The 14,108-nt window shown below is 40.7% G+C and overlaps 1 protein-coding gene across 1 annotated transcript; it reads left to right on the forward strand.

The window, feature by feature from the left end:
• The first annotated feature begins 3,097 nt into the window (after positions 1-3,097).
• Positions 3,098-13,850, forward strand: LOC138689605 (uncharacterized). The gene is made up of 4 exons (XM_069805286.1): positions 3,098-3,228; positions 4,784-4,961; positions 11,525-11,744; positions 12,639-13,850. The coding sequence occupies exons 1-4, from the start codon at positions 3,107-3,109 to the stop codon at positions 13,388-13,390; spliced, it is 1,272 nt and encodes a 423-aa protein (XP_069661387.1). The 5' UTR covers positions 3,098-3,106; the 3' UTR covers positions 13,391-13,850.
• The last annotated feature ends 258 nt before the right edge of the window (positions 13,851-14,108 follow it).

The following is a 14,108-nucleotide window of genomic DNA, read 5'->3' on the forward strand; positions in this document are numbered from 1 at the left end:
GAATTGCCTGAATTCCTAAAATGACTGTCTCAACTAAGTTCAACAGAGAAATGGCAAAGGGAAGTGCTGTTGTGGTGGTGCAGCTCAGCTGGAGCAAGGAAGTACCATGGAGAGTGTTCAAGGAAACCTCCCCATTCGCAAACTCGGACAGCTAAGCAAGTTTTCCTTTCCAAACACTGGTACTTCTCCAAACTGAATGGCAAACCTTCACAAAGTTTGCTGATTGCTGCTAGCAGACTGTTAGTCTTTCGCAAGAGTTAAAGTTTTAAGTCTTCAGCCAACAGCAAGCTGTTACCAAACAAATGCCTTCTAGGCATAAGTCACACCTAATTTAGCAATCTGAGCAAAGCAAGAAGAACTGAATTACTGTTTGGAATAAGATCTATCACATCAGTCCCAGCTCTGTGTTGTCACTCAGCCTCCAAACCGAAATGCTTTATTCTGATGGGCTGGGTACGCTACACTGACACTCCAGTGAGCTTGTTTTAAAAATAAACAGCAGGTTTCCACTTTCAACACTGCAGGCTTTCCAGTCACTCACTGTACAGTCTATTTTATACACAGTTCCCACAACATTCTTTTCTAGAAAAAGTGGCATTTACATGAGGAAAAAAGGCACAAAATGTGTATTTGGTACAAATTGCTGCTTAGAGGTGATTTGTAACCTCGTTCTTGATACTGAAGGCAAATCTCTGAAACTTGAGTCATAGCTTTGTGGGATTTTTTAACAAATATTTATTAGCATTAAATGGAGCTCTGATGTTTGTCTTTTTCTTTGATAGAGGTGTAAGCATGTTTGTTATGCTAACCGGCACATTACCCTTCATGGTGGAACCCTTTAATATCAAGCAACTACATCAAAAGATGTTAATTGGAGAAATCAGCCCTATTCCGTCAGATATCTTCCCTGGTAAAGCACTCCAAGTTTTATAAAGAATACTGATGTATAAAAGGTCTAACCCATGTAGCAAAGTGAATTTAGCAATAACGTAATCTTCTGGAAAATAAAAGGTACCTTTTCCAGTTGCTTTGTTTGCATTTAGAAATAACTTTTTTGTGCCTTAGGCAAGATCTCTTTACCCAGGCTAGTAGGAAAATAACATTGTTGTCTCTTTAAAAGACTACTATTCTTGGTTCTTCTTTACAGGGGGAATAAAATGTACATTGCTTTTACATAAGTGGGGCAGCTGTGCAGTAAATGAGAACACTGTCGTGTTTAGTATGTCTCACGCTGTGTGTCATAGCCAGGCATTCTTTCCTGTTTTTCCCAAAAATCAGTTATCAGAACCTTAGATAATTTTTCCTGAAGAGCTTATCTTTTGGCTACAGACAGAACCCACAACACTGAGATAATTAAAGAAATGGGAGGGCTATTTTTGTGAGGAGCTTATTCATATTTTTCATGAGAAAGAACTGAAATACAACATTTTTCAATGAATCTTACTGACAATCTTTAATGAGGTACAGTCTATGGAGTCTTTTAGGGACAACTGGGAAAGATAGTTCTCAAAAGTTCTAGCCTGAATTACAGCCCATAGTTCTAAAACCCAGAAGTCATGTTAGTGTATATACACTCTGGGTTAGCAGTCTGAAATTTACTTCCTCCAAGCTCAAAATTCTGCTGCTTTACAATGACTCCTATACACCTCTGGCTTTAGTCCCTATTTTCTCTCCACCTGGACTAGCATCTTCTCTGTCGACCATCACAGGCTTGGACCCCTTCTCACAGCTGTTATCGTGCAGCTTCACTGACCAAGTCAGAAAGCAGAGCAGAATGAGACATGTTCTGCCCAGCTATCTACCAGCATGAGTTCCGATCTCACCATCGTTTTGAGCAGCTTTACTCTGACATTATGCAAGAATGACCCTAGGAACCAAGATTAGCTTCAGTGGCTGCCTGCAGCCAAGTGCTGGGAAGCAGCAGACAGTTCCAGACTAAGCTAGCTGGATCTAGTCTGGAGTTACAGTATCAAGATAATGTGATGATTCAATTTCTTTTTCTCCCCCAGTAAATGGTATGAGGATATCTACCATAGCTGTCCAGAATGTTTGTACATTAGTCTCTCATTTATCTTTCTTTGGAGATTGGTTGCCAGATAGCAGCTCCATTTTTCTACAAGCCCTCCATAGCTGCAATTATTATATTTCTAATTTTTCTTATTTATGCTATTGTTATAGCTTCTACTAATAAATGCATTATCTCTGCTTTTCTACAAAGCCCACACAGTTAGTGGAAGATTGCGGATAACTCCATTGTTCCCTTGCCCATTGGGAATTTAGTGAGAGAGCAGTAGTAAACAAGCTTTGCATACTTTAGATCTAAGTTCTTCTGAAGGAGATTACAAGTGAAAGGAGCAGTATGTTCCCAGTTTAATGCTCACTTGCCATTTTGCTCATTTCAAAACATCCCCAAGGAATATGGAAGAATTCAGCAGAGTTTTCCCAAGAAGAAAAAAAGAGAGGGACTTTATGCAGTGTTGGAGCTGAGTGATAGACATATGGGAATGTTTGAACTTTCTCTGTCCCAACTCCAGGAAGCCAAAGTACAACACATTACCTGAGCACACAGGTCCACCTCCCTCCTTCGATACAGAGAGTTTTATCAATGAGATTAGCTTTTTTGTGTGAGGAACATTAACTTCTGGGTAGTCAGCTGGCACAGAAGTGCCCCTTCTCAGAGCCTTGATCAAATGCTGAGTGAGCACAATGCTGAGATTGCTATTGATGCCGTAGGCTGCATTCACAGGGGTAAATCGAGCAAATTAGGAAGTGAGGTCCAGTGCTGTATCTACAGCAGCAGCTTCCACAGGTCCATAGCATGCCTCCCACCATGGTTTGGCCCATGCTGCCCACCCAGCTCAGGTGTCCTTGGGGGAACAGGGTCACCACACAGGACCACAGCAGTTTCAGAGGAGAGCTGGAGCTGATTTATTCAGCAGTCCAGAGGCAGCCCTAGAGACTGGATTTTAGCTGAGTTACTTACAATGTGGAGAAGCAGGGCAAGTGCCACATTTCTGAAAAAGGAAATTTTGCACTGCCCAAATAATCAGGTGTTACTAGTAAACAAGCTATTTCATCTGAATACTGCACAGGAGCTGTACACTTCATGCAGTCCTTACTTGAGCCTGACCCTGCTAAGAGGCCTGGAGTCAAAGAAGCAATAAAAGACAAATGGTTGAACGAAGGCTTCACCAGGAAAATACTGAATGCTGCTACTTACGAGAACAGGTAACAATTTTCACATCTCTCTTCTAGCTTGGGATTTCAGGATTCAGGATCTGGGGGGGGAAGTGTTGGGGGTTTTAGGAATTTTGTTTCTTTGTTTGTTTTTAGAAGATTTTTGTTATCTGCTCAGGGCTGTTCCAAAATGACAGAATTTTATTTCAGAAAACACCACATCAACTTTTCTCACCATGGATAAATTTTATATAAGAGGAAACATCCTCATAGAACTGCTTATATCCATTTTATCAATAATTTTGTTCTCAACATGCCTCACTGGTGCCACTAATTTCTACACAGTGTGCTTCTAATCCTTTCCTGCAAAACTAGGTCTCACATGCCCACCTGAGGGAATGAAATTTTTATATTACACTGAAGTTCTTGTTATTCTAATAATTTTTATTCTCATCCATCTTTGTAACAGGCCTTAACTAGTCTCCATTTTTTCTTAGCAAGCCACTTCACAGTTTAAAATTATTATAAAAGTTTGAAATAGATATGTGCAATATGACACTTCACCTAAATATTGCCAACTTTTGAGATGTTATTGATCTTTCATATTGGGAGGCTGCCAAGTATACTTTGCATGTCTTTAAATACCTAATTTCAGTGATGGACCTTCTACATCTTCCTCACAGCTGAAAGTAGCTAGTCATGGGTCAAATATTTTGTGACCAGATCATTCTGTAAAAGCCAATAGTTTACACTAATTGAAAAAGAGAGCAATTTGGCCTGTGTAATCTGCACCATCTGCAATGGTATCTACAGGACACATGCAGGTTTTCCTACCACAATCCAGGTGATCCACTGCCAGTCCCAGCCAGGGCTATTAGAAATTTATGCACAATTTGTTCATTTCTCTGAGAATTGCCCACCACTCCTACCTTTGCCTTCCTTCCCTCCCCTCAGATGTGTCTGTGCCCATTCATATTGAAGTTTGACAAGTTTGAAAAAATGTCTTCGGAGTCTCAGAATCCAAGGCTGTCATATTTCTAAAATGCCTTTACTAGACTTTAATGCTTACAGAAGCTTGTCACCAAAATAATTATGATTGTAACATAACCAGTTTTATTTCACAATCTGATTTATATAAAAATAAAAATCCTTCTGTACTTTCCTTAGGTTTTTTTTTGCCCTTTGAGATTTTCCTGCCTTTGGGGCTCTTCCTTTCTTCCTACGCACACGCACAGACACTATCTCTCTGCTAATCCGTTTGAGACTACTGTACTGAGAACCAAAATATACACACTTGATTAAAATGAGAAAATGCTGTTTTCCATCTTTTAATTTTTCAAGCTTAATCCTGGAGGGTGTCCTTTCAGAGTAATCAATTATATCAACAATAGGATATTTAGTAATGCAGTAACAGCCTCAGCCCAGCAGTGAAGTTAGCGTAGCCAGACAGAGGATTTTTGCACAACTGTGTATCATAATCTGTCTGTACAATCGACTTAGCCTACTCCAGCTACATCACAAGAAGTGTGTTGTCCACTTACTGTAAATTCAGACATTGTACCTGGACGCATCATTTGTATTTAAATACTTTTTCCTAATTTTTCAGACTTTGCCCCAGTGAGTTGAATCCTGTTGTTTTAAACTACATGACAGAAATTATGGAGTTCAGTCTTTCAGAAGTTATCAACATTTTAATAAATAACAGACCGTCTCCTGCCATGGCTTCTTATTGCTTATTGCTGAAGAAACTGCTCAGGTACCAGAAAGACCGCAAAAGAGCCCAGGTAAGATATCATGATCATGACAGGCATAAAGTGCTCCCTGGATTCTTATGAGGAACATCACAACAGCCACACAGCACACGTGCAAAAGGTGGTTGTCCATGGAATGGAGATAAAATTCATCAAAAATAGTAGTGAAATTGCAGATCTGGGTGCAGTCTCAGGAAACCTACTCTCTGGCATTCTCAGAGGTGATTATTTTAAGAGATTTTTTTCCCCCAGAGATAAATATACCCTTTTTTTATGACTAATGAATTTAAAAAATGGGCTGCTGGTTGTAACGGGATTGAGAATTATTTTACTTTACATAAAAGATTACTTTTCCATTGGGAAAAGGAGCATTAGCATCTCAGTGACCTCGCCATCCCTTCCCTTTCTGACTGGTCTGTGAGGGCCTGATCCAAAGTCTGGGGAAGCGAGTGGGAAGCTGTGAAAGTTGTAAAATCTTTTCCCAGCATCTTTTTTTGTATTTTTACTGCTGTATCGTAGGCTCACACTCCAGCTCTGACTCACTCAGGGACATGGAGTGAGATCAGAGGGGACAAAAGTTTAAAAAATAAATTCAGAAAATTATGGTAATCGCTGGTAAGGCCACAATTAGTTAAAAAGGCTGTAAGCTTTTCTTTTACAACCGTCTCCACTAAGGGGTTCACAGCCCAGTCATAAAAATTTTGCTTCAGGCAGAAACTAGGCAGACAGGAAGCCAAATTCCAGCTTCTAACACACAAGTGCAATGGGAAAAGTCTCAGCTACAAAACAACACACATCAGCGATTAGCCTCCTATTCAAAGCCTTCGCCCTGGAGAAGCTGTATTTTGAGAAGGTCCAGTTGACCCCTCTAGAAATTATTCAGATGAGCTTGAGCAGATCCAGATCTCCATCCCAGCACACAGCCCCAAGGTTGCAACAGCCTGTGCAGTGTTTGCAGGCAGAGCCATAACTCAAAAATATGAGTTGGAGTGTGTAAGTGTGTGTGCATGCTTAGGGGGAGGAGGCTGTCCTTCACATATGTGATTTTTTCATATCATAATTTTAAATTGGATCTGCTAAATCATAAGTCACTCAAAAAGAGACGTATTGTGAAGGCTATTGACCAGCTTTCTTGAATCTCTGGATGTCAAGCTGATTTACAGCCCCTAGAGATCTAGCCTTCCAGGCAAGTGGTAGTGTTTCACGTCCTCTATGACCTCTTTCAGCATCCTACCCTGGTGGAAGAGGGAAGCGATCATGCGTATAAAGTAAGTTACAAGCTGATTAAGGGGCTGTGTTGCTTCCTGCCACTCCTGGCATCCAAAATGCCCTCTTAAGGCAGAGAGTCAAGCTGAATTCAAGCACAGATGCAAAAAATGGCTCTGATTGTAAGGTAATAACACTACAAATTATTGTTCTGAAGTCCTAGTATATATATATTTCCCAGGCAGGCTGGAGGTTTTGGTAGAGCAAGGAGAAAAAGAGGGGAAGTTTAACAAAGGAATGACTGACATTTTCTTTCTCTGTGTTGACTTTTTTCCAGTCAAAGGTTTAAACCCAAACTGGTACTGACTCAAAATAAACTAGCCAGCTACCAGCTCAAAACAGTGGTGACTTTCACAGACTGGCTGAGGTTGGCAGGGACCTCTGTGGGTCATCTGGTCCAACCCCCTCACTCAAGCAGGGCCACCTGGAGCTGGTTGCCCAGGGCAATACCCAGATGGCTTTTGAACATCTCCAAGGATAGACAGTCCACAGCCTCCCTGGGCAACCTGTGACAGCGCTTGGTCACCCTCACAGTAAAAAAGTGTTTCCCGATGCTCAGAGGGAACCTCCCGTGTTTCACTTTGTGCCCACTGCCTCTGGTCCTGTCACTGGGCACCACTGAAAAGAGCCTGGCTCTGTCCTCTTTGCACCCTCTCTTCAGATGTTTGTCAACATTGATGAGATCCCCCTGAGCCTTCCCTTCTCCAGGCTGAACAGTCCAGGCTCTCTCAGCCCTTCCTCATAGGAGAGATGCTCCAGTCCCTTCATCATCTTTGTGGCCCTTGGCCGGACTCTCTCCAGTATGTCCACGTCTCTCTTGTACTGGGAAGCCCAGACCTGGACCCAGCACTCCCGGTACGGCCTCACCAGCGCTGAGTAGAGGGGCAGCATCACCTCCCTCGACCTGCTGGCAACACTCCTCCTCATGCAGCCCAGGACACCATTCATTCGCCTTCTTTGCAGCAAGGGCATGTTGCCAGCTCATGATCAACTCGGTGCCCACCAGGACCCCCAGGTCCTTTTCTGCCAAGCTGCTTTCCAGCTGCACTGTTCCTCCCCAGGAGCAGGACTTCACACTTCCCCTTGCTGAACCCAACCTAGCGGGAACATGTTTAGCATGTAAACTGTGTACGCACTCTGGGGTCTATTCAGTTGTGTCATATCACAGCTCCCCATTTCTACACCTTCCTTATATCCCTTTCCATGTAGATCCCAGGTGTGCAGTTCTTTCTTCTGCACCACAAAACAATGCTGATCTGCAAATCTTCATAGGTTCAGTCTGGGGACTTCTTAAATTTGCATTTAGACACACAGAATCTCCCTTTGACAGCTTTGCAGGGAAATGACTCGCTTTTAGGAGATCTTTGCCGAGAACCTGAAATACAGGCACAAGCTAAATGCCTAAATGTGGCAGAGTGGATTCTATCATAAATAATACCTTCTAATATCTGTTACTAAGACACAGAAATTAGGAAATTAGACCAGAACAATTCATACCATCTTTCCAGGTTGCTGAAAGTTTACTTCCTCTTGTTTGTCAGCACAAGGTTTGTAAATGTTACCTTTAAACACATAAACACAAAGCCTGCTACTAGTACCATTTAGAGATTATTCTGTTATCAAAGAATGTTTATAAAACTCATAGTTTTTTTCCCAGCCACTCTACATTGTTTATTTCTTAATTTTGTCCATCTACTCTCCCTTATATTCTTCTGTATTATGAAAATTAATATTTCTTCCCTGCTAGTAGTTAGGCTCTGCAACTATTTTTAGTTAATAATGATCACTGCTCAGTTGTTTCTTATTTAAGCCTTTTACACAATTAACCTGTGCAATCACTCCTCCCCAGGAGCTCTTTTAAATCATGACTGTCAATGCTACCACCTTATGTCAGTTTCTCCAATGTTCAATAACATTCGTATTGCCCAGAAAGGTTGGTGTTTGGGCAAAAAGAGGGGAGAGAGAGGGGAAGGCTGGCTAAGAAATCAATTTGGGCGTTCTTACTCAATGCTCTTATTTTTCCAGTATCCTCTGGCCTGTTCTTCAGCAAAAGCTACTTTATGCACATGCTTACACAATGGCGAAACTTAGCCCTAAGCGTATGCAAAGTATATAGGGAAAAGAAAAGAATGCATCTCTTGGATCCCAAGGCGGAGCCCCACACGGGTGGCATGACGTTTTTGGGCAGAAGCAGAGCCAAGAGCAGCCCCCAGCTCCCCTGGAGCCTAGCCCACACTGCGCTGGCGCGGCTCTCGGAGGAGGCAGCTGGCAGGGCATTATCTTTGGGGGAGGATTCTCTGCTTTGGTCTAAAAGAGGCCAAATTCAACCACCTCTTTGGCAGTCTGCAATGCACTTATCCGACCACCCGGCCACAGAGAGTTGAAACTGAGGAAGAAGCGTAAAGATTAACAGAGTGTGAGGGGGAAATTTGCAAGTTTTTCTTCATCTTCTTGTTGAGTTCCTGATAATGTTACTGGAGCTTAATTACAACAGCATGGGTATTTGATATTTGTATTACAAATTATGCCAAGGATATTTCAAAATGCATAGATAGATGTTCTTTGTATTCTGTATAATGCCAACTATTTGCTATTTATTACTAGCAGTGTGTGATCTGTCTTTAAATCACATAATTTCCTTTCAGCTCTCCAGATCTTGCAAATGTATGCATCTGCTTTAAGTATGTGAATAGTTTCACTGAGCTCAACAAGACAACTTGTGTGCATAAAATTAAAGCACAAAAATAAGCACTTACATCTAAATGAGTGCAAATTTAGATCTAAATGACTAAAACAGATAAGTAACAACCAACAGTCACAGGCAAAATGAAGTACCCTGAAAACAAGTTGCCATTCATTTACATTACTTCTGTCTAGGACCATGGAGGCTATTGCGTATTCTTGTCTGCCTATGAAGAGATATTTACAGACAGCTAATATTTATAAAGGAGTAAATTTACAGTAAAAAAAATACTCCAGTATTTTTGAGCAAATTAAAAACCTCCCCTCAGTAAATTGTAGAGAAAGTTGGCATCTGGCTCTTCTGAAAATTCTGTCCAAAAAGAACCAAGCATATCAAATATCAACACAAACAAAAAAGTATTTGCATTCATGACAATGCTCATGAATAACATGCAATAAAAAAAATCCACCAACACGATCAGCCCAAACATTGTTTGGAACTCAAACACATATTCACAAACCACTGCATTCAACTCATTCCAGGCAGCAGACTGCGCTATGATTTTTCACACAATACTGAAGAAACATACAATTTCCTGGGGACAAATTTTCAGCAGAACTTCTAATCTACAACTGCAAAAAAGTCTGTGGAAATTATTTTTCAAGTACAAAACCCCTGTTTGAAAAACCAGTGCAAGTCATTGTATTTGCAACTCCTTGTATACACAAGTTAACATTTGTACATGCAAATAATAGTTTTGGTGGATGCAAACAGATGTGATTCTCATTTTTCTGGGTGCAATTAGAGAAGTCTGCTGAAAGCTTGACCCTGAAAAAAGCATAAGATCCTTCCCGTGTTCAAATTTGAGCCAGAAGTCATTGGATAAACTTAAAACACACCCTGTCCTTTTATGCATCATAATTTCTCCAAGGAATGTATTTACATTTTATGTGTTCTGTTGTAGAAGAGGGAGCCTTAATGATTACAATTTGCCATCCAGAACTTTATAGCTAGTCCTTGCAGAAAATAGCATTTCTGCCAAAAAGCTTCCTGCCCAGGTGCTTAACCAATTAGCTCGTAAGAGGTCTGGCAGTAAACCCAGTCATGGCAAGTTTTCTGATATACTGTATATAAGGTGACAGCTTGCAAAATGTAAGATGAAAATTTGTTTTCTTAACTAGCAGTGTGTAAAGTCTTGGGAGACTATTTGATTGCATAGCCTAAAATGCTTATGACATCTCAAATTCCCAATTGATCGAGTGTGGTTTTAGCAATATGTTGTCAACTTAAACATATTGTGTTTCTTTTTATAAATACTTTAAAAATAATTTCCTTAATTGTGATTGGGTGCTGCAAATATGTATGAAGGATGGAGTAACCCCACAAGTTTGAGGTTTGGGGCCCTTCAACTTTTTCCAAGCATTTTTGTTAACTCACAAAATAAACGCAAGCTTTCAAAAGTGCCTTTTCTCCACAAATTACACCCACTTTTTATAATGGCATGTTAGATTTAGAACATATTTTTTACAAGTGGAGTAATTTGCAATGCAGAGAATAGAAGAAAACAATGAAAGATAACTATACCATAGTAAAACACATGAGTTCTCCAATTCTGGAAGCAAGAAGTTTGTATTATGTGGTGATGGCAGTGAAAAGATCAAAACCCACTACAGAAAATCCTTGAAGTGGTAGCTGCATAATGACAAAGTGGGTCTGTCAAAAATGATATAGAGAACATACAAAAAAGCTTGGTATTGAACTGGAATATCCATGTGGGTAGTCAATACATTTGAGAAATTTCATCTTCAGGAGTGCTAGACCTGAGGGAAGATGGTCTTTGGCAGAAGCAGTACACGGGACTTGGTACCATAGAAGTGGATTTATTTCACTGTTCAGCCCTTGCATTTTAACAAGGTTTTGATACCTGAAACTCAGTGTGCATGAGGCTACCATAGTGAGGACTCTGAAAACTTGGATCATGGGATAGGCAAGTGTACTACATATGAGAACACACCCCCTTGTGCATGTAGGATGCACGTAGGAGTAAGGGTGATGGCACTGCAGCAGGAGGGAGTCCTGGAGCCCATGCTCATGTCAGAAGGCTCAGTCCTGTTACCACAGCTCCATGGAGGTCTTCCTGCTGCAATCCCACTGCAAAACCTTCCCAGGACTGGGCTAGCCCTGTGCTGACTGCCTCTCCTCACAGCAGACAGCAACAGTCCCACAATAATCTTCCTCCTGGATCGGGGGATAGCTCAAAGCATCCTGTAATGTTTTTGCTTTGCAGCATGAGCTCTGTGGCACCCTGGTCTCCCTTAGACATCTATTAGCAGACTTTGTGAGCCATAAGCCTCGAAGGAAGTCCTACGGGCTCTCCAGAGGTAGCGTTCTAGTTTCCAGTGGGTTTTCAGGAAAACTTGCTCCCTATGGCCTCTGTGGTAAAAGGCAGGGTCTGCCAGCCCCTGTGCAGCTGGGTTTCAGGAAGAAACTCTGGCATGGGGTCTGCTGAGATGAAAAGTTGGTGTGTGGAACTAAGGCTTGTGTGAAAACAAGATTTCCCATTGCCCATGTTATACTGTGATATCCTTTAAAGTTCAAGATGCTTTTTTGCTCCATACTAATTGAATGCTGTCCGATCATTTTGCAGAGGGAAAATGAAGTAAAAAACCACATTGTTAACCCTGATAAACATTTGAATGAGGAGTCAGAAATTCAGATTTCCCAGAAGGCTGAAATAGACACTCTGGAAAACCTCAGGAGTTACGGCAATAGGGCATTTCCTTCTGTACTAACCCTGGCAGTCCCAGATGCTATTCAAGAAGATGAGATTGCAATTACATTGGAAAACCAAGAAAACTTGCCAGAAGGTAATGTTCTGAAATATAGTCTTGGCATCTTAGTCTGAAAGGGTACTAGGGTATCTGTCTTGGGGGAAAAGGGAACACAATTCCTGAAAATGCTATAGAAATATCCTTCCACTTTGTTTTGAAATTACAAGTATTTTGAGCAATTGTTTCCCAGCCCCAAGTTTGGTGATTGATTTAATTTTGATCAGGTGAAAAAATTAGCAGGTGAACACCTGATCCACTTCATACTCTGCAGGTACTGATTACAAATAACTGTTCTGTGTCATTGGGCAGGTTAGTTCCTCTATGAGTCACCCTGGGATGGTCCTAGTACATTAAGGCATTTCCAAGAACAGACATTTATGATTATAAAAAAGGAAATTATTTACATTCCCAGGATGAATGTGGGCATGGCGCAAGTGTCACAACTTCACTATACTCAAGAAGGGGTTGCACTCACATATATGGCATCATTTTCCGTAGTCTCAAAAATATAGAAGATGCACAGTACTGCATAATCAGAGTCCAGATCTGAATTTAGACTTATTTCTGCTCCTAGTCCATATTGCATGCCCACAGCTATTTGCATATGTGGCATGGTTAAATGAATGTGATATAGCACCAGAAGCATAAATGAATAATAGTCACTAAAATTAAGCCAGGCAACTTTATGCTGAGATGCTCATTTAAGACTGTTCACCCAACCAAAAAAACTGCCGACTGCCTACCTGCAGATCATCATTTGCTTTAAATACTTGGTGCAAAATTTCTAAGTCAAAATCTACTTTTATTTATGCCTTTACAAGTACTGACTTTTTTATTATGGGATGAAGCTGGTTTGATATTAACATGTTATTTTTCTTGAAAATACCATTTCCACAGAAGCTGATCTTATTTATTCTATATTCTATTTAGTTTCCAAATTTGCAGGCAGAGAGTTGGTCCACCTTGGACCTCCTAAGTCACCAAGCAAAAGTACGCCAAGTGAGCCCATTTATCAGCCACTTTTGGACTTCCGGGAGAATGTGAATGATTTTGAAGACTTGACTGAAGCCAAAAACCCATGTCTTCATGAGAAATCACCATCCACACCAACAGATAACCAACCTCCGTCTTCAAACGTCCAAGCAATGACATGTACAAGCAAAGCACCTCGCAGGTTGTTAATAGAAAACAGAATTATTACCAGAAGTCCTTTGTCTCATCAGGACATGAGGTTTAAAGATCTTCTGAAGGCAGTAGATGACAATATTCACATCCCAACACAGTGGCACCTTGATGAAGAGGGCACTGATGTCCTCATGATTGACCCTCTCCAGCTGTCACCTTTCCCCAGGCTGCGACAAGCTGCCCTGAGAGAAAACCCAGCTAGAAAGATTTCCTGGCTAGGGACATCACAGCAACATACAAATATCTGCCCTCTGGTTTTATGTAAAAGTTCAAAACCACCAGCCTCCCCCACGTCCCAAGAGCACACATTTACCATAAGAAGTATGAGGCAGTCTAAAGAAAAGCCAACCCATTTTTTCAACAAGAAAACTAAGAAAAACTTTGTCCAACTCAGACACATACCTAGAACTACAGTTTTAAATCTTCCAGTTTTATCTCCACCATATCAAACCAGGTTGGGTAAAAATGCAGAGATTCTAAGATTAAATTTTGCATAAATAAAACACGCACAGAGCATCAGAAGAAAATAGGATGAAGGGGCAGGAAAGAAATAAAGATGGAGAGAAACAGAGAGCAAGAAACGGAAGGCAGGAGAAAGAAATCCAATCTTAAAATGAGACACCTCCAAACACAAAGAAGAATGATATGATTTAAGCTGTGTATCCTCTGATATTCATCAAACATTGGGCTACAAATTTTGCAGAGCGCACCAAAGACACAGAAAAACGGATGCCACTGTAACAGTACAACATCAAGCATGTTTAGGCAAAAAAGTGGACACTGCAGGCAGAAGATATGATTTTAAATATTTTGTATCAATACATGTTGTCCCAAACTTGTGTCGCTTGTACTTACACATTTCATTCAGGAAATAAACCTGGTCAGGCAATTGTCATTAAGCTGTGAGCATAATGCAGAAGGTAAACAAACAGTAACAATGGTGGAATAATTGATTTTGGGGGGATTGTCATAATAAACAAAATAGTCATGGCACTGATCTTTTATCTATTTATTTATTTATTTATTTTAACTGTGTGTATTCTAATTAATGGAGACTATGCAACCTAACTCCCCTGAAAGGAACAAATGAATACATTTTCCTTGTAAATTTAGCAGCTTAATTAGGACTGCCTATTTGTAACTGTGTGCCTTTGCAACATTTTTCCCTTACTACTGAAAACATGCATTTGCTTTCAGTTTCAATGACTCATGCTT

The sequence above is a fragment of the Haliaeetus albicilla genome, chromosome 17 (assembly GCF_947461875.1).
Source record: "Haliaeetus albicilla chromosome 17, bHalAlb1.1, whole genome shotgun sequence".
Lineage (NCBI taxonomy): Eukaryota > Metazoa > Chordata > Aves > Accipitriformes > Accipitridae > Haliaeetus > Haliaeetus albicilla.

What these genes read in the sequence shown, in the direction of transcription:
- LOC138689605 (XM_069805286.1), top strand. Translation starts at nt 3,107, where the DNA reads ATGCAGTCCTTACTTGAGCCTGACCCTGCTAAGAGGCCTGGAGTCAAA. An exon ending in GCTGCTACTTACGAGAACAG is followed by an intron (nt 3,229 to 4,783) that starts GTAACAATTTTC and finishes CTAATTTTTCAG; the next exon opens with ACTTTGCCCCAGTGAGTTGA. An exon ending in AAGACCGCAAAAGAGCCCAG is followed by an intron (nt 4,962 to 11,524) that starts GTAAGATATCAT and finishes ATCATTTTGCAG; the next exon opens with AGGGAAAATGAAGTAAAAAA.